General features: G+C 39.2%; 1 protein-coding gene across 1 annotated transcript in view; it reads left to right on the forward strand.

Annotated features, from left to right (window-relative positions):
- The window catches only part of LOC140245129 (dnaJ homolog subfamily C member 13-like), a 68211-nt gene that overhangs the window by 13975 nt on the left and 33616 nt on the right, over nucleotides 1-20620 (forward strand). The window contains exons 3-20 of the mRNA XM_072324728.1: nucleotides 1295-1370; nucleotides 4076-4225; nucleotides 5046-5090; nucleotides 6238-6384; nucleotides 7599-7652; nucleotides 8450-8592; nucleotides 9472-9631; nucleotides 10450-10541; nucleotides 11561-11727; nucleotides 12392-12471; nucleotides 12703-12769; nucleotides 14924-15029; nucleotides 16124-16223; nucleotides 16804-16911; nucleotides 17253-17408; nucleotides 18376-18432; nucleotides 19275-19472; nucleotides 20235-20438. Of these exons, the coding sequence (XP_072180829.1) occupies nucleotides 1295-1370; nucleotides 4076-4225; nucleotides 5046-5090; nucleotides 6238-6384; nucleotides 7599-7652; nucleotides 8450-8592; nucleotides 9472-9631; nucleotides 10450-10541; nucleotides 11561-11727; nucleotides 12392-12471; nucleotides 12703-12769; nucleotides 14924-15029; nucleotides 16124-16223; nucleotides 16804-16911; nucleotides 17253-17408; nucleotides 18376-18432; nucleotides 19275-19472; nucleotides 20235-20438 (2110 nt within the window). The remainder of the gene's footprint in view (nucleotides 1-1294; nucleotides 1371-4075; nucleotides 4226-5045; nucleotides 5091-6237; nucleotides 6385-7598; nucleotides 7653-8449; nucleotides 8593-9471; nucleotides 9632-10449; nucleotides 10542-11560; nucleotides 11728-12391; nucleotides 12472-12702; nucleotides 12770-14923; nucleotides 15030-16123; nucleotides 16224-16803; nucleotides 16912-17252; nucleotides 17409-18375; nucleotides 18433-19274; nucleotides 19473-20234; nucleotides 20439-20620) is intronic.

A 20620-nucleotide genomic window follows, 5' to 3' on the forward strand; every position in this document is an offset into this window, starting at 1 on the left:
TTTTTTTTTTTTTTTCAGAGAACTTTTCATTAATTTCCTTGCTTTATAAGATTACAGTATTATGACACTTTCGGCATGGAAATGTTGTTTCCATGATTCTGCCCGAATCAAAGACTTGGCATCTTCCCACTTCCCATTTCCAGTTGAATACAGGATGGATGGTTATTTTTTTTCACAAAGGCAATGAAATCTATATTACATTGTCCTTGCATAGAAAGTAACCTTTCCCAGTTAGGGCAATGGAGGCAACAAGTGCACAATTCAATGACAGAATACACTTTTCCCCCTCCATTTGTACAGTCAGCAGAGCTGAGTAGTGTGGCTGAATGTCTATCCTTTATATGGCAACATGCCAAATTTTTTTTGTGGTAAATGTACCTTCATACATGTATATGGATGTGCACTTTGCAAGAGATGCTGGCACTGAAATGCCACTGAAATGTGTGTGTTTATGATCATAAACAAATTCAGATTTCTAACTTGTGTCGATGCACATTTATTTTCATATTTCACTTGACATCTATACATACACTGAGCAAGTAAACAAACACAAACAAGCAAGATACAAAATATGATATAAAGTGGGTCATGACTAGAAAGTGTGTCGGTATAATATGTACATGTAGAAGACAGTTCTCTATAACGTGAAATATGAAGAAACAAAATGCATTGACTTGCAGCAGCAATGGAGCACAAACAAGTTTTATGAAGTGGCTACAAGTCCGTCCCTATTTGGGACTCTCCTCACAGCTTTGAAAGATAACGACAGGTGCCTGTGAGGCTTCAATTTCAGAGAGTCTCGTGTCATCATCGATTCCAAGCTTCGTCTTGGCATTCTACACTTCACATACCTCACAAAACACTGTGGACTTGCTTCATTACTCAATGGTTATTATCATTCCTAGATGAAAGTGGTTTCATATATCATGTGAAAAACCCCAACTTTTCTAACCTTTCCTATGGGAGTCCAACATTTGAGAATGCAAGTGCTCTATGTAATCCTATAACAAGATAGCTAGAATCCTCAAAAAAGAGAGTATTTGAAGTGTGGAATTGTTTACTGGGCTGCCATCAGTATGTAAAAGTACAAATTGTAATGTAGTTGTCTAGAATTGCTGCCTCTATATTTTCATCACAAAAACTATGATTTGTGTGTGTGTGTGTGTGTGTGTGTGTGTGTCTGTGATATTTGTTTGTATCTCTATGGGAAGTTTTGAATGGAAGTGACACGTTCTGCGTTACTGATGAGTCAGATTTGCATCAAATGTCGTTTTGTAAACTTTTGAATTGGTAGGTACAAACGAATCTTCAGCGTGGGTAGCCATGGCGTCACGACGTACAACCCCAGCACTATGGAGGTCACCAATCAGGTGAGTAAAACACCTTTCGAATCAGACGCCTGTTGGTGTCGTCTGATTGTGAGGGTACATGTCCTGATAGGATATATTTAATTGTCAATGAATATCATTACAGATTGATTGAGATGAAATTGTCTGGGTTATTTGCATCAGATGAATACTTTGAAAATTTTAGTGGGAGACAATACAAATGTAGGTTCATTCTCATTGTGAAAAAAAAAAACCCAAACAAAATTATGGCTGAGATCATGATTGCCTCTTTTTGATTCCTCATTCTTACTGTTAAAATTTTGAAACTTGGGTCACAGTCATTTGGGAACAGCTAACCAGTGCATGCATTAAAAAAAAATAAAAAAAAATGACCTGAGGTCAACCTTGTAACCACTGAGCATGCACTTTAGTGCCAAGACCACCATGTTGCACACTGTCTATCCCCTTTCAGAAGTTCTTTCCAACCTCCTGGAAAATCTCTTGGTCCCTCTGCCGGTGCTGATCAGAGCCAAAATGTTTTCTCATTCCCAATATGTATGTACTCTGTTTTCAATCTCAGCCATAATTCATTTCAATTATTAACAGAAATACTACAAAATCTCTATATATAGCCACACCAAAATCTGAATCAAATTCAACAAATGCAACTGTAGAAACAACAAGTGATCAACATGACTGCATGTAGCATAATACCGGTACATGAATATGGTATGTTTACCACATACTTGTACAAAGACTACTTTGTGTATGCCAATCCAGTGTATCGCTGTGTACTGGTATAAGAGGAAGTAACGACACATGGAATGCATTGTGGGATTTAAAATTGCAACTTTTTTGTGGTCACAGTCCAGATTGTAATACTTAGCTTCTTTTTGCAAAAAAAAAAAAAAAAAAAAAAAAAAAAAAAATCACATATTATTGCAATTTGGATGGCCATCCAAATCTCACAAACTAATGTGCTAGTTGGTTTCACATTGTAAATATTTTAAAACTTGGGTCACGATACTGATCGTGACCCAAAAATAACATGTTATTTGAATGGAATGAGGATGGCACTATCTATGGGATTGAACTTGTCTCCAGACTTGCAGTCTTTTGCAAGCTTTACAGAGCATTATTCAGAAAACCCTTTGCAAGTTCGAGCGAGAGGCAGTAATGCATGAACTGGAAGTGATGAGTCATGTAGTAGCAAAACCACAAATGTAATGTGCAAACATATTTCAAGACTCTATGAAGGAGCAAGAGGACTAGGTTAGTGTGACTACAAAGCCATCACAGAAATTCCTTAGTGGAAAACCTCTGGGAACTTATACTTTGAGCAGAAAATTTTTTCATGTGGTGCTCTGTTACCATAATTACTGTCTCTGGACTAGCATGGATAGAGCATGGACAGTTTTTGAAAGAATGCACCATTTTAAAACGGGAAAAACTTACTATGAACTGTGCTCGAGTGTGTCAATGATTTGACTTTCTTATTCTATTGCTCATGAACTGTGCTGAACTAAAGTAGAGAACATGTCATGTCAACACACATATCACAATCATTTGATCAATAATGTGTGAAGAATGCAGATTACTAAATATCTCGTGCATTGAATCACACAGTGGAGTTGTAGAATTGAGTGCAAAGTCCAAAGGATTGGAAAGTCGTAGTCCAAAGTAATTAGACGATTTGATATTTTGCATTGAGCATGGAGACACGTGAGTCAGTGACTTTCAGTGTTCGTGGTGTAAATAGTGGGGTTTATTTTGGTAGCATTGCATCCATGTCATGGGATATTTAGTCTGTGTTTGTTTATCCTTTTCTTTGCTTGCAGTGCAGGGTTTATCATTCATAGTCCACTGAATAGAGCGTGAACTTTGGACTCTGCCAGCAAAAGCTGTCAAAGAGGTTCTAGATTTTGTAATGGTCTGTTTATAGGCACTGTTGTAAGATGTCGTGAGCCTCCTGATGTCCAATCAGAATGGTCCAAATGAGAATACTAAAACTTTCTTTCCATTACCTGTAGTGCATAGAATTAGAATGTTGTCTATTTCAGTGTACAAATTTAAGATATTCCTGTACATTGCATAGCACATGGTCCAAACTGGACATGGGGTAGTTCACATAATCACATGTCTTTTTTTTTTCAGTACACTGTATCATACTGTCATGTACCATTGATCATACAAGCAATCACTTCTCTACACTTGAGTACAGTAAAGACATACATTTCGTTACATGTGTACAGGTGTACAGCCTTATAGGTGAAAAGAATTACAATGTACAAACTGTAGATGCATACTAGGGACTCCGAGTAAGAATTGAAAGTCTGTCAGTAAACTTTCTGAATGAACCATCTCTATACTTCTATTTCTGTCTTTGTGTCTTCTTCAAATAATTTGGATGTATTTCTTTTTTTTTTAATGTGTTTGATTTTTATTCTGCAAATGAGCAATAGCAATAAACATGTGAACATGTGAATAACATGTGAATAACATGTGAACAACTATTATTGCTGTGCAAGGCTGTTTCCTGGTGTGACTGGAATAAGTTTGTCAAGAGTCAGATATGAATATATCAGTTGTCATACATGCTTCAAATTTGTTTTCTGAAATTTCATGTTAATTTTTTTTTTATTCATAGAAGTGTTAGCAGTGCAATTCAGTTGAAAGGATGTAAATAGCCTTGTAAAGGATATGCAGATCTTTACAAATTTTGAGTTGTTTCTTCTTCTTCCCCGCAGTGGCCCTACAAGGAGTTCTTTGGAATCGCCCCCAACACCAAGGCCCAGCTCAACAATGAGTTCATCATCTCCATCAAGAAAGGGGGCAAGAAGCAGGAGACCATGAGGTTCTCCACGGAGCACCGGCCAGATGTAATCACCGAGGCCCTGGTAAGATGATTACAAAACAACAGCAACAACAAAGCAAACAAACAGATAAATGTCAGCAGCAACAACTTCAACAGCAAGGGAAAACCCCCAGAATGACAGCACCCAATAGATTTGGACTAATGACCATAAATGACCTACAGGGTAAAACATGTACCATGCTTGTAACATCCCACCATTCCAGCCACACCATGGCAACAACTTCAATTCCTTCATTGTGTTGTTTCAGTGTCTTTGTAATTGCGATAATGAAAAATATTTTACGAAGTTATAGTTGTTGCAAGTGGGTTTATGGTGTGGAGTTCAGGCATTGATAAGCTTGTGGTGAATTGGCTGTATTTAAAATCATCGTGTTTTATTTATTTATTTATGGTGAGAATTTCCTCAGCACATTTGTTATGTTTGTATGGCTATTGTGTTATATCGTGGTTACTACTAGTAGATAACAATAACTGCAGCAACATCTTCTAGAAGTACTGCTGTTGCTGCTGCTGCAACTACTACTGCTGCTTTTGCTGCTGCTGCTGCTACTACTACTACTACTACTACTACTTTTACTATTACTACTACTACTGCCCATACTGCTACTACTGTTCTTCTTTTGGTGCCTTATGTCAATTCTGCCATTATTCGAGACCAGCTGAAATCATGGTTGAGTTACTTTTATTTATTGTGTCATACATGTAAATTGTCCCATAAGCTCTGAAGATCACGATGAATAAGTAGAATTTTATAACACCTGTGTATTTTGGTGAATGACCTTTTGACTTTGTTTTGTACCTTGACTGATAATATTCAAACATCTTCATCATGTTTGATGCAGAAACACAGAGCAAAGTTTGGCGGAGGCAAATCATCGGTTGACCAAGTAAGTGAGTGTGTTTGTGTATGTCTGTGAATGTGTTTGCGCTTCCTGTATTCATATGACTGTGTGTGTGTCTGTCTGTCTGTCCTAGTTTGTCTGCGGGAGTGTTTGCACTGTTTTATGGCTGAAGACAGAGAACACGTAGCAAAACTTTATACTCATAAGCCCTTTTAACACTTGTGTTTCTTAACCCCGTACTTTCTCTGACCCAGGACTATCGTTAGTCCCGTACCAATTTTTTCAGCTTTTTACACTCGCCAATTAGTCCCGTACTAAGCTCCTGTCTGGGGCTAAGGAGAAAATTGACCTTTTTATACTCGTATTTCTTAGTCCGGTACTTTCCAAACCACATGAATATTCATGATTACGCTGTGTACTGCACATGTACACGCACGCACCGGCAGCACTTGATTACCTCGTTTCTGATTGGTCAGTGGGAGTCGGACTTCGTCTCCGTCGCTTAGCCCAGGATTATTTTTTCGTTCTGTTTACACTCGCTTGCTTGGCACCGCAATTGCGGGGTTAGCACCGCAATTACGGTGCTAACCCTGCTATTTTGCAGGGCCAGACATTACGGGACTATCGGTGGGGCTAGCCCACTTTGGCAAAAACAAGTGTAAACAGAAAGTGGGCTAGGGAAAGTCCGGTACCAACGGTGGGGCTTAGGCCCCCTCTTAGCCCCACCGTTGGTACGGGACTAAGCAAAAATTTGCAAGTGTAAAAAGCCCTCTAGGGTTCTGTTCTGTTCCTGGAAAATAAATAACAAAAAGAAGGTCATGGTTGAACAAGAACAATATTTTGCAGATTACAATTAAACTCTGTACCATGTGTTTACACAGGCAGAACACATTCCATGAAATACTGCTAAGTCTGATGCAAGGGTTAAGATTTCAGTGTCATAGTCTCATATTATTATTGAAAAAGCTGTTATTTTTACAAGGGTTTAGTTTTCTTTAACTTACACATTTACATGTATGTATAAAAAACAAAGGGTTCAAATGACAAGATTATTTTTGTATTCTCCTTTATGAATTTCTAACAATGAATACTTCAAAAGTAATTTGATAAAAAGATATAGCATCAAACTATACAGAATTATGTTTCTAAGATTCAGAGGGTTAAAGAAAACAACATCTTTCTCCACCTGCAGAGATACAATGCATACAAGCACCACTGGAGTGACAACAGGAAATCAGTGGTGCTGGAGGTCACCCCCTGCTCCATTGACCAGAAGGACATTGCGTCCGGACGGGTCATCTGCTCCTACTACTACAAGGACATCGAAGGCTTCACACAGGTCAGTCATTGTCCACGCTATTTTTAATTTATGGTGGTGGCAGGAACGGTAATGATTTCCGGCAAGCATACTTTTGCCATTTATGCTAAATGCTGGAGCTGTATGGGAATAGTAGACAGTGGTGAGAGACACATTGTACTGTAGGAAGAAGTGGCTGTGATGCATTCTGTAAGGTTTCAGTTTAGACGTTCTTGGAGGGGGGAAACTGGAGGGGAAATGGTGAAAGAGAAAGCAGATGAAAGAAAAGAGATTATTCATGCTGAGGGGAGAATATATGTGCCGTAATATAATTCTATCAAATGTCGCCCTCTGTAGTTTAAAGATCGCAACTGCTGATCTTCAATTTTTAACATGCGTCTGACAACAAAACCAGTGGGACTGGAAATTGTCATTCAGATTCGAATGGGTTTCATTTTGTTTTGTTTCTTTTTTGTTTTTTTCTGACATGTTTCCTCAACATTGTAGATTAACTGTTGTAATCTTAAAGATACAGAGGGTAACATTTGCTCAAAATATGTTACAGAGAAAGCAGATCTTCATAGTTGGTTAACCTCCTGGGAGGATGACTAAATAAGAATCTGAACAAAAAAGTACTGCCAAGGGTAGAGCACAGAGGGTTGGAAGTGGTGTAATCATTGAGGAGAGAAGGATCCACCCAAGAAGTATAGGATGCCTAGAAGGGAGAGCCTTGAAAAACTGGAACGCATTTGTATGTGCGTGTAATGACTGTATGTGGCTCAGGTCTATGCATTCCATTGACTATTTCATTCGGGTTTAGCACCGGCATCAGCCACTCTCGCACCACCTGTACAACCTTGAATAATGCATGATGATTAAAATGCTGTTCACTGTCAGGATGAATACTGGACCATGGAAAAAGTATTATACCTTTACTCAGGCTCACATTGGTGTATTGATTCATATCTAAATGGCGCCAGGAAACCTCAAGCTAAAATGTCTGTCAAATTCAATTTTTATGAATATAGTGCACAAGTTACAGAGACTGCTAAGAACTCTGACATGAATATATGTGTTCAATTTATCATGGGCCTTCTAGTCTTTGTAGTGTCTGAGGTTTTTATCGGGAATATTTAGGTCATTAGCAACTGTTGTCTGCAGTCTTGCATTGTGGTGGCTTGTGAGATTTTGCATCTGTACATCTTGATTGATTTATCTACAATAAATGATTTTGTTCTCTCTGTCGACTATCAAAGGTTTCGGACTACCCTGGAGGTTTTGCCATCGCTCAGGGAGGATTTAGCCGACTGGTGAGTACTTGTTACCCAGGAGAGTCATTTAGCTTTGCAAGTTTCCTCTCAAAAATATTCAAAATCCTGCCAAAGGGGAAAATTGATAACTATACATTACGGTTCAATGAAATCAGCCAGTAAAAACATCACAGGCTATCCCAAAGCTTTAATATGGATTTGATTTAGTAAGTGAATACTATTGAGGCATTTCTAAAAACACACAAAAAACCTTTTTCTTCTGCGTGCCTTTATGTGTATTTGGGCAAGGGCCTTATGCTTTTAACAGGCAAAAGAGCCTTCATTTTCACCAGACTGACAGTTCTTTCAGACGATCAGGCAAGTGGGCTGGTAGCACCCTGAGTATGAGAACACTACGGGGTTGGAGGAATTTAAACCCTTACACAGTGTTTGTCATTGATACCATTGCATCCTACTACTTACGGATGATGTCGTGAATCAAGATTCACTGTTCACGCTGATGATGGAAGAAAAAGCAAAAAAAAAAAAAGAAAAAACACCAACCAAAACATTGAGTTAGTATGTATGAGTCTGTATGACTGTCATGTTGAATGTTGAGGATATGGAATGCAATGTCAAACTTCCCACTACATGTATACGACTCTATATTAAACATACCAGACGAATTACACCACTATGAACTTTTTGCATAATATGTGGTGCATACATTTGGCTGTGGCACATTTAGACTTGCATGTATATCTGAAATGAATCATAGGATTCATTCATTCATTTGTTGTTGTTTTTTCTGTGGAGATTAAGGCTATTAATGATGACTGTACATTTTTTTCCTCCAGCACCTGTTTGCCTCTGAGCAGAAGGACCAACTGATGAAGCAAGCCACGGAGTTTGCTGCCACATACACTGGTGTGATCCTCAGGATACGACGGGAGCCCATCACATTTGAGCAGTTCAACGTCAACAGGCTGGGGAAATACAAGTAAGGCTTGCTTTTATTCCCATCAGGAATTCACATCATACACTAGTCTTATATGTTGATACGTTTAGATAATCCCTTTAGTTTTGTCATTCCTGAGTAGGAGAAATTCTGAACAAAATCATTAGCCTTTAGAATTTATAGCAAGAATGATAGTGCATAAGTTTATTTTATTCTTTTTGTTGTTTTATTTCTAAAGGTGCTTAATCCAGTTCTGTTTTGTTCCAAAAGGTGCTAAGCCCAGCTGGGGCCAATCAGAAGCCTGAGTGTATGCTTGACTGCACTTTGACCCCATAGTAGTGCCAGGCTGGCTAGCTTTCCTAGCTGTCCAGCTTTCAAGATGCCCCCCATGTTACTTGCTTATCACCGTGAAATGTTTTATTTCTAGATACATATACATTCCTTCTAAAGATGGAGGAAATTCAAAGAGAATATGTGGAGATAGCAAATCATCCCAGAAAAAAAAAATGACATAAAGTGACAGGAACGAGTCACTAAAACAGCATTTACATCTTGTACATCACTAGGCATTAATGTTGGCTCCAAATAGTGCTAAATCCATAAAATCCTAAAGAATATTAATTCTTTAGAAATCAGTGTGGACACATAGAATTTTCTGAGTCATGTTTGCTTTGTTCCATTACTGGGTACTCCTATGAGACATGAAATCACTGCATGAAAACATTTTGAGGGGTGTGAAATAAGTATCCAGGTTTTTCTCCTTACAGTCAAAAAGTGGATTTAGCAACTTTTGGAAAGGAACTCTTCAGATATGCATTACATATACACCATGTTGTATCAGTCCATGAGTTTTCTGCCCTGAAAATGCCGCCACTCACTCTTGTCTTGGTTGCTTGGTGACTCGTTTTTCTCGTCATGCAGTGGTGACGAGGCACTCACCTCGCTGGCAGAGTTTGGGGTGCAGAAGTGGACGCCGCGGCACAACGAGCCCCAGAGGCGTGTGCTGTGCCTGACAGAGACTTGCATCGTGGAGAGGGACCCCGCCAGCTACAGCGTCGTCACCGTCAAGCCTCTCTGTGATGTGAGTGGAGAAAGTGCTGTAAATCCAGAAATTTATGTGTGTATGAAACTTTTGTGAATTTACTGAGAAGCCAAGATTCGTGAGAGCGAAATGCACGTGAAAGTGTTTGTCTACTCAATGCATTGAATGCCAGTGGCATTTCACGACAGTTTCATGCCCAAGGGAAAGGCTGTTGGCTTCAATGATTGCAAAAGTTTCATGCCATGAATGTTTCTAAGTTTACAATAGTGCAGGACATGATGATAGATAATAGAAAATATGAAGGACAAAAGTAGACAACAATGCGACATACAGAAGTAGTAGTGGTAGTGGTAGTAGAAGAAACATTTCATGACATGTGTTGAACACACAAAACAAAACTACTTGAGTATGAACCTCATACAATGTACAGTGATAACCATGAAGGAGTTAAGATTGTGCATGTAAAATGTTAACATTTGCCCATTGTTTCGAAGTTTGAAGATTGGCATGGTGCATCATGAATAATCAGCGGAAATGAAATGAATTCAAGTCATATGATCAGCAGTTTGAATCACTTGAATGTTTTTGTGACCCTGTATTACATGTGTATAAACGTTAATGCTAATTAATTCACCAGAGCTGAAGTTGCAGCAGATTGAGGGATATTTACGATGAAATTCTAAGGAGGAATATATGTTGGAAAAAACATTTTTCTAAAGAGAAAGAGCATGAGAAACTTGAGTGCCAAGCAATTGCTTTCAATATAGTGAAACATTTTAATCAGTTTATATCATGTTTAGAGTCTTTTGGTCCATTCAAGCTATTATTCTATTATGTCCCCCTTTTTTCCTTTTCAGATATTTGCAATAATCCGTTGCCAAGAGAACCCTCAGATGTTCTATCTAGAGTATGTCAGGGGTCAAATTAGGAAGTACACGTCAACAGATAGGTAAGTAAATTAATTTTTTAAGATGAGCTCTTCAGTGAGTCATGTTTTACATCATCGTTGCTGTTTTGGGTGCCCTATAAGCCTTGTTTCTATCAAAAAAACAAAAACAAAAACCCAACAGCAGCAACGATGACGACGACGACGACAACAACAACAACAACAACAAAACCGGAGTTACAGCTTTCTGTTTGAAGATAGCTGTGTGTTGTAATTTTTTTTTTCCATGTGCACCTTTGTGCTTTGCCTTTAGGGAAGGAAGACAATTGCCAATGTGCATTATTGTTGAATGATCTTCAACACTGTAGGTCTTTGTATGGATCTCATGAATGCTTGGCTCCACACTAATGGTATCACAATGAATATATTGATGAAAGTGAAAGTGGTTTTTTGAAATGCTATTCATTTATGGAAATAGGTGTTGCTTGCCAATAGGGCTCCATACAAGTTAATGCCTAATAAGATGTTTTGATGGACATGTGAACTGACATAAAAGTCAGACACCTTGACAATATGTCTGTCTCGCACAAAAGTGGGTGTCAAAATGTGCGGGAAACAGAAGAGGAAAAAAAAAAGACACAAAAGATGAATGCTAAAGCTGTAGCCATTGAGGGGCAGCAAAAGAAAATACTAGAAGGGGAGGGTGCTTGGAAGTCCCCCGTCTGTTTTAGGTTTAAAATCTTTCTCATTATAACAAGCTGCATGGGACCATTGACATTTTCTCATTATTAGGTGATCCGAGTATCCTCTCGTTTTAGATATCTTGTTATATCAGGGATTAAAAAAAAAAAAAGGAATATGAAAGGAATGGGACCGCCAAAAATGACTTCGTTGTATCAGGTATCTTGCTATATTTGACCTCATTGTTCCACTCTGATTTCTGTGTTCTAATGGATTTGAAACAGTCAGTTCATGGAAAATTGTTAGATGTTTATCAAACAAATGAGTCGTGATATCAGAGCAAAATAGCAGATACCCGAGTCATAGATTCACCTTCCTAATACTGCCTCTTATTTTCGCAGGGACAACCTCATAGCGGGGGTGTTAGACGGCGTCAGGGCCAGCGGAAACAGGGACGTTTGCGTCAAGATGACCTTCACCGACAGAGGTCAGAGGCATCAGCCGCTCTACGTCCCCGTAGATGAGGAGGTGGAGAGCTATCACCTCCGATTCCTCGCCGTTCCCTACAGTGAGTTCTTGTCTCCATGGCAACTCAACTGGTATCTGAGAAATTCATCCAAAAGCTGAATAAGAGTGATAGGATATGAGATGTTGAATTATACGTGAATGCAGTGTTTCCAATTTGTGATGGTACTGATGTAATGTTAATCATGACAACGTTGATAAAAGCAAAGATGGCGATGTTTGTGATTGTGGTGATTATGATTATGATTTTGTAATAATTATGATGCCACATCTTCCTGGTGCTGCAAGAGGGTCCCTGAAAAATTGATTTCATCCTCACATTCTTAAGGAGGAACATGAAAGCTTCCCTCTTTTGGACATATAGTTTGCCTGTTGAGATGTATGTAACATGCAGATACCTCCCTGACAGCGCTTTTTCGGAACTTAGCTGATTTTGGTGTGTGAATGTCGGCAGCAGTGTTTCAATGCAGACCACGTAGTCATAACAAGGCGGGCCAGGGCAGTTAAAGTGATAAACAATATGTCACAATATTTTGATTTTGGACTAGAAATAAAAGTCGGGCGAGCTGGATGGTTGTATTTTCAGTCGTCTGCTCTGTGGATTTGAAGATGATGTAATGAGTCATTTGTACTCTTTCTACTTAAGAATCTCCCATTCTGGTATGATACTAATATGTAATATTTTCCTCTTTCTGTGCTGCCTCCAGATAACAACTTTGATGAAGCAGTGATGCGATTCAACAACAACATCTCATACAGCGGTCTCCTCCATGCGGTCACGCAAGATGTAAGTCATCTGATTCGATGATATTAGGGTCATTCACACTGACGGGTGTAAAATCACAACGATCAAAAGAAAAATTGCGACATTCCAACAAAATGTGTTCAGCAACCTTGCCAACGCATAAATAGTTAATCCAACTAAATGTTAGAGATGAAAGCTTTTGATTTTAAGTGATACTGATTTGTTTTCTCATCCCTCTTTGATCTATCTTTCTCTCACTTTTTCAAACACCAGGGATTCTTTGCAGAAAACAAGGAGAAGCTGATCAATGGTGCTCTGCTGGCATTACTAGCTCATGAAGGTCAGAATTCTCTTTGATTCACTCCTTTTAGGATTAATTGGCAACCCAAGAAAATGATCTTCATTGATCAATAACTTTAGACTCTCTAGCAATTCTGGATCTATGTTCCTTTTTATTTCTTATGTTGATTTGTTCTTAAGTTTTCCAAGAGTAACAGTGCCATATTAGAATCAGTTTCTGTTCCATAGTCCTCATAAATCATGTCATTCTGTCCTGTGCATTCAATGTACAACCTGTACATGCTGGATTTTATACAAAGAAATAGATTTTTAATTTAACTGAAGGCATTTTTAAATGTATACGGCCAATTGTGTTAGTGATTTAATGAATTACAGGTCATATGCTGAAAACTCGTAGTCTTATGCAGTCACTGCAGAAAGGAGGAAGTTTTAACGCAGAGGTAGACATATTCAGTGAATGATATTTACTTTTTATGAGCAGTAAAAGAACAGAAACAAAACAAAAAAGCAGCACATTTTGTAAGGAGACTTTAATAAATTCATATGTATTGTATTCCGTAAACAAGTATAAGTATGAAAGTTATAAATACCTCGTATAGGAATTGTGTCTATAATATTCCGACCGCAAGCTGTAAGGATATTCTTTGAAATTGGTGAGTTTAAGAAGTATGTTAACATTTCACATAACTAGGACCCTGTCAGGATCACTTTCAAATGTTTAATGGCTAATGATGTGTTGACGTTCACCACTTGCATCTATATTTTTGTCCCCGCCGAACGAGTTCGAGCAGGGGACTATGAAACGGGCTCCGTACGTGTGTGTGTCCGTCCGTCCGTCCGTGTGTCCGTCCGTGTGTCCGTGTGTGCGTCCGTGTGTGATCAAAATCTTCAATTTGCTATTTCTCTGTCATTTATGAGCCAATTTTGATTCTGTTTGCTTTATATGATAGCACTACATGGGAGCTTTGAAACTTGTACACAGAATTTCAGTCGTGACCTTTGACCTTGACCTTTGACCTATATTGTACATTTTGCTACAAAATGCTACTCCTTCGCCATTTCTAACCCGATTTCGATTCCGTTTGCTTTATATGATGGCACTAGGTGAGGGCTTCAAAACTTCTACACAGAATTTTGACCTTTGACTTCTTTGACCTTTGACCTTGATTTTTGACCTATATTGTACATTTTGCTACAAAATGCTACTCCTTCGCCATTTCTAACCCGATTTCGATTCCGTTTGCTTTATGTGATGGCACTAGGTGAGGGCTTCAAAACTTCTACACAGAATTTTGACCTTTGCCTTCTTTGACCTTTGACCTTGATTTTTGACCTATATTGTACATTTTGCTACAAAATGCTACTCCTTCGCCATTTCTAACCCGATTTCGATTCCGTTTGCTTTATGTGATGGCACTAGGTGAGGGCTTCAAAACTTCTACACAGAATTTTGACCTTTGCCTTCTTTGACCTTTGACCTTGATTTTTGACCTATATTGTACATTTTGCTACAAAATGCTACTCCTTCGCCATTTCTAACCCGATTTCGATTCCGTTTGCTTTATGTGATGGCACTAGGTGAGGGCTTTAAAACTTCTTCACAGAATTTTGACCTTTGCCTTCTTTGACCTTTGACCTTGATTTTTGACCTGTAGGCCCTATTGTACATTGGCTACAAAATGCTACTCCGCCATTTTTAACCCGATTTCGATTCCGTGTGCTTTATGTGATGGCACTAGGTGAGGGCTTCAAAACTTTACACAGAATTTTGACCTTTGCCTTCTTTGACCTTTGACCTTGATTTTTGACCTGTATTGTACATGGGCTATAAAATGCTTCTCCTTCGCCATTTCTAACCCGATTTCGATTCCGTTTGCTTTATGTGATGGCACTAGGTGAGGGCTTCAAAACTTTTACACAGAATTTTGACCTTTGACTTCTTTGACCTTTGACCTTGATTTTTTACCTATATTGCACATTTTGCTACAAAATGCTACTTCCGGCGGGGACATATATTACGCACCGCGTAATTTCTACTTTTCCTTGTACTGTGTGTAATACTTCAAAACATTCCTATTCATTTATAAACAATATCCTTTTTTTTTTGGTTGAATTTTAGACTGTGATCAGTAAAAAATTTGTATATAATAATTCTTACCAAGGGGAGTACCATATGTCTTTCTTGATCCCCCAGGAGACCCAATGACCATGAAGGCAGAGGTTCTAGAGAGTCACTTTCAAGCCCTCCGCAGGCTGGTAGCATCCAAGGCGGGCTTTGGGGCGTTCACAACACTGCAGAAGTGAGTTCTAACTAGCAGGTCTATCAGGGGGTTGTCAGCTGTGTTTCCCAGCAACTACTGTCAAAGTCTAAATTTTGGCTTAAGTGCATTTTTGTGGTCTGCCGGGGAAGAGGAATTTCACATGTATTCAATATTGCAGACTGTTGGGACAATATTTAGTGAGCATTTCAAACTCTTTGCAACTGCCATGGTGGTTAAGAGCTTTGGCAGCACAAACATCGTGTTACGTTATTCAAAAGGTGACTGGTCTGCATTACAACATTAAATTCGCTCATGCTACAGGACATTTGAATGTGAATAAAACTGCAAATGTCATGTCAGTAATACCCCTTCAATATCCCTACCATGATACCAAGACAAGAAATGATATTACATACACATACATGTACAGTACAAGCAACACAAAAAAAGAGAAAGAAAAAGAAAAAAAAAATGGTGTGCTTTCAGTATTTGCTCATTTCATGTGGTGTGAACTGCATGAAAATTTCCACCCCCTGACAATTTCCATTTTTCAGTAATCCTCGGTCATATCATTCAACCATGTTAATTCATTCTGTTTGAGTGGTACCTTTTATTGTCTAAAGATCCATCTTGAAAAAGTTTCATTATGTACATGTAGCACATCACATATATTAAATGATCGTGTGTGGTATATGAAAGAACTTTGTAGCATGTAAAAGAAAATTAGAAAGTCCAGTGATGTAACTTGGCAAGAGTTTTACTGAAATAGTTCTTTACTTCATAGCTACTCCCTGTTTAGTGAGCTTGAACTTGTTGCCAACTTTGCCCTGTTTCATTTTGAGATGGATGCCTATGAATTTTTAGAACCAGAAGCTCAGAGACTCTTCAAACTGTGAGATCCATTATACAACCCTGCAGTAGAAGTGTAAACAGTATGTTCATGTATCTAAATATCTATGAAAAGATTTTATCACTTTCATCTGTACAGAGGGAGACATGTGATAAAAATCTGTCATAGCATACTTACCTATCTGCTTTACCCTCTTGCTTTCAATTATGTAAATGTCGTAGATAGGGAATACCAAAGATCCCAGAGTGGCATTCAGCATTTCTCAAAACCATCCTTCTCACAGGTTCCGCGAGCGAGTCGGTATAAAGGTCGTGAAGGCGCTCAAGCGGCAAGATGATGGTGTCACGCACGCAGCCATCGACATGCTCTGTGCACTAATGCAGGTAACAAAACAGATTTTTTTTGTTGGTTTGTTTGTTTATGTGCCTAAGCGGGGAAGGTGGTTCATTCAAATTTGTTGTGTTTATTGTTTCCCCATTCTGTATTCAATTTCCTTCTGATTGCCTAGTTTTTACCTCATAGTGTATTCCTCACATAGTATTGTACATGTAGTACTGTAATAACTTGCGCATCAACTGCACACCCAATTCTTTCCCACTGAACAAAGGAAAAAAAACTCCAAGTCACAAAAAAGGAATTGATGGTATGTTGAATTCTTGTTCTTGATACTCCTGGCTTTGAACTTTAATAGTTAAAAAAAAAAATAGCCAGAAAAGCTCAATTATAAAGGTTTCCAGTGGGAGGATATTTGCTACTGGTTTTCTAGCTACCTCTGTTGACAACTTTACGACTAATGTGTATAGAGGGAAGCACACCATTTTCTGGGAAAATAATTTTCCTCTTTTACTAGGTGAATAAAATCAGTTGCAGGTGTTTTAAATCTACTATTACTGTCAGGCCTCCATGATGAAAAAATAGAATTAGACAAGAATTATAAATCATGTGATTTGTTTTTTTTTCCAGCCCATGCACGATGACTACGAGCTGAGGACAGAACAGATGAACAAGTCGTCCCTACTCTCATCCAAGTCTTTCCTGGAGAACCTCCTGGAGTTGTTTGCTCAGCATGTGGCAAGTTTTTCTTTATACAAATAATACTGATCAGTGAGGGCATTAGTAAGACTTGCTCACAACAAGGTACCTGTGGAACAGTCTAACATGCCCAAGGTGATAGAACTGAGAATGTTTGGACTGTTTTAAAGGTACCAATTGTGGGTGATTGTACTAATGCCTGAAAAAAATGCTTCTGCACTGTATATTACAATTGTACATTTGTGTGTGTGTGTTTGTGTATGTTTGGATGTGTGGGCATGTGTGAGTGTGTATGTTTGTGTTGTCGTGCATGCCTGATTATGTGTTTTATGATTTCACACTTGTATTCACATTCACTTCACATCCCGTCTCTTCCATAGATTCGAGGGACTGGTGCTCTGGTCATAGTCTCCCTCCTAGACTTCTTGACCTTTGGCCTCTGCGCTCCGTACAGCGAGACGACGGACGGCACCCTGTTCGACCAGCTCCTAGAACTGGTGGCCCACCAGGGGCGGGTTCTCTACAGACTGTTCCAGGTATGGATGAAAAAGTCTTTTGACCCCCTTGAGTGCCGTCACATTATTAACCCTTTCTGTGACTTGGTAGTTGAGTAGAGCATTATTGGTACACATGTGTATGTGCCATCCCATGAACACAGCAAGCCATCAAATGTACAGGATTGCACTGTTTTGCCAATAAGGCATGAGTAATGTTAGGCTGATGTTCACACTACTTAGTGATGAACTGCAGTACATGTGTCTAGGGAGAAGTTCATAAAGAAATAAAAAGAAAGAAATGTAAGAATAGCATATTCCTCAAGAGATCGATCTTGCGTTAAAAATACATGGGGATGTTCTCTTCTCAATGCGTGATTAATGCTGGCCAAATATACAATGTAGACGTAGCATGTGCTGTTTGTAATAGTTTTGTGCAGTATACTTCTCGTCTTTTGCATGAGTTTGGGGCCGTGCAGTCATGGCAATGATGTCGCATGATAGTCTCAAGTATTACTTTTGCATTTGCAGTTATATCTAAGGATTGATGTAGCAATTCCTGTAGTTCGGTGTATTCTGTCACTGCAGTCCATTAGCTGTGATATATGACAGTACTCAGAAGTGATTTAGCAGGAAACATGCAGAAATTTTGTGACGTGAGCATGATTGACAAGAGTGTGTTCACGTGCATTTCAAATTTGCAAATGTAGCAAGAGCCAAGATTTGCGCAATTAAAATGCATGTAAAAGTTCTTGCCAACACTGTATGCATTGAATGCCGGAGGCAATTCCAAAATACCTTGCTTCACAGTAATCCTGATGAAATGGAGATCAGCATACAATGTAATCACTGATAAAGAAGTCATAGGTGTAGTGCTATTTTTTATATATATTTTTTTTTTTAACTTATGGAAACTAGAATTTAAAGTGAGATTTTCCACAGCAGGCTCTCCTCCCATGCATATGGTGGAAGGACTTGGAGTGATATTATCATGTTCATTTTCTTGTAGCATCCGTCCATGACTGTCGTCAAAGGAGCCGGGCTAGTCATGAAAGCCATCATTGAGGTAAGATTATGTCGACTATAGCAGTGTCTACATGTATGCTTGTCAAGTACTCGCTGTTCATGTATGCTAGAATTTCATGTGGACCTGTGAGTGTGTTCAAGTGGTAAAGAAATGACAGAAGAAAAGTTCACTACTCTTTGATTGAAGAGAAATAAAATCATTTTTCAATTTTGTATCATGCCTTAATATAGATTTTTTGGTGAGACAAATGAGTGTAAAATGTCTTGTGTCTTTTGCAAGTGAAATGAAATCAGAGGGGGCCTGAGCTTTTGATCCTGCCAGAATTTTTGGCATAGGCAAGATGACAGATGACAAACATACAGGATATTAAAGCAGACACATAGATGTACATGTATAGCTTACAGTGGACTGCACACAGCTTGCACTGGCCTGAAGCAGCTCGGGACACAGAACAAAGAAAACAAAAGGGGTATAGGTTAGGTGTCAAAGGCAGGGAGCCCAACAGGTAAGGAGGGGATTACAGCAAAGGGGTGAGCAAACAAAAGGCAGAGGTGGGCCAGTAATGATCTCATGGATCATTGAGGGCAACCTGTGAAGGATAAAGATGAATAGGAAGGCCACATCAAAGAAGATTATAGGAACAACACAAAGGTGGAAGATAGGAAAGGGATTAAATAACCTCAGCATGAGTGAAGGGGGGGGGGGGGGCAAGCAGAAAACCCTAAAACTGGTATACAAAACTGTGGCATAAAGCATGAATACGGGTGACAGATTTGTACATTGTAGCTGGAAGTATGAAATGTGACCAATCAGCTTATTAGTGAGTCATGTATTTGATGTGTGTAAAAATAGTTAACATGGGGGTTACTGTAACATTGCAGGAAGGGGATGCCGAAATTGCCGCAAAGATGCAGGAGCTAGCGTTGGCAGAGGGCGCACTGCCTAAACACCTCCACGTCGCCATGTTCACGGGCAGCTCCGACACTCGGATGCTGACCAACCGGCAGCTGAGCCGACACCTGGTCGGCCTCTGGATCACGGGGAACCCAACGGCAATGGCCTTGCTCAAGAGGATACTGGTATATCTTGCTATTTTAACCTCTTTTGCAGGAACAATTCAGTATGATGCAGCTTATGTTTTCCCATATACAGTGTACACCAGTCATTGCTTCTTCTTCATTTTTTTATCATAGAATTTGTAAAGTGGCTATTACAACACGTTTCTAAAGGCTTTACAGATAACACCAATGAGCAATGACAATTAACTAAGGAAACAAATATACAAATTAACTCGACTGCAATAATTGATAAATTACATAATCATTGGTATTGTTCTTCAAATAAGTGAGTCTTGAGTTTCTTCTTGACAATGTCAGTGGAGGTACAATGTAGAGTACTGGATGGAAATTGGGAGGTTGTTCAGAGAAGGGAGTTACGGGTGGAAAAAACATGATCACCATAAAGGTTGTGGGTACAATGTATGAGGGCCAAGTGTAAGCTGTACTCCCAGATGATGATCTGAGATTCATACGTATAGCTGGTTTTGGTTTGGATGACATAAAGGCCCCATTCCATAAGATGGGGCCCAGGTCAGTTAAGTATGTGGATATACGGTTATTGATGATGTTGTAGATGATGAGAATTATCTTGAATTTGATTCGCTGTGGGATTAACAGCCAGTGTAGATTCCAGATGACGGGAGTGATGTGATCATACTTTCTGATACAAGTGATAAGAGGAGCAGCAGTTTTCTGTATGTGCTGAAGTGGAGCTATGTAGATGACAAGCGGGCAAGTTTATAGGCAAACTATTGCAATGGACCTCTTCTCTTTCATCAACAGCCGGCGGGTCTCCTAGCCAGTCTGGACTCGGAGGACAAGGTCCCCGAGAAGGAGCGGGACCTGATCCACCTGAGGGACAACCTGAAGATGGCCCAGGACCAGTCGGGCAGGACCAAGACCAACCTGCAGTGGCACCAGATCGAGAACGTCCTCCTCCACTGGAGGCAGAGGGTGGGGCTCCAGAACAAGAAGCCCAAGCAAGATGTGAGTTTTTTTTTTTGGTTTATTTTTATAGATCTCATCAAATTTGGTCTCTTTCATTCTTTGTAGAGATACAGTCTGACCTCTCCTATCTGGATCTCTCTATTATGTGGATGTGATCTCGGCGTGATTTTTTTTTCTGATCATTATGGGGAAAAAGGGGGATTTCAAACTCAAACAAATTC

Source organism: Diadema setosum, chromosome 22, assembly GCF_964275005.1.
Source record: "Diadema setosum chromosome 22, eeDiaSeto1, whole genome shotgun sequence".
Lineage (NCBI taxonomy): Eukaryota > Metazoa > Echinodermata > Echinoidea > Diadematoida > Diadematidae > Diadema > Diadema setosum.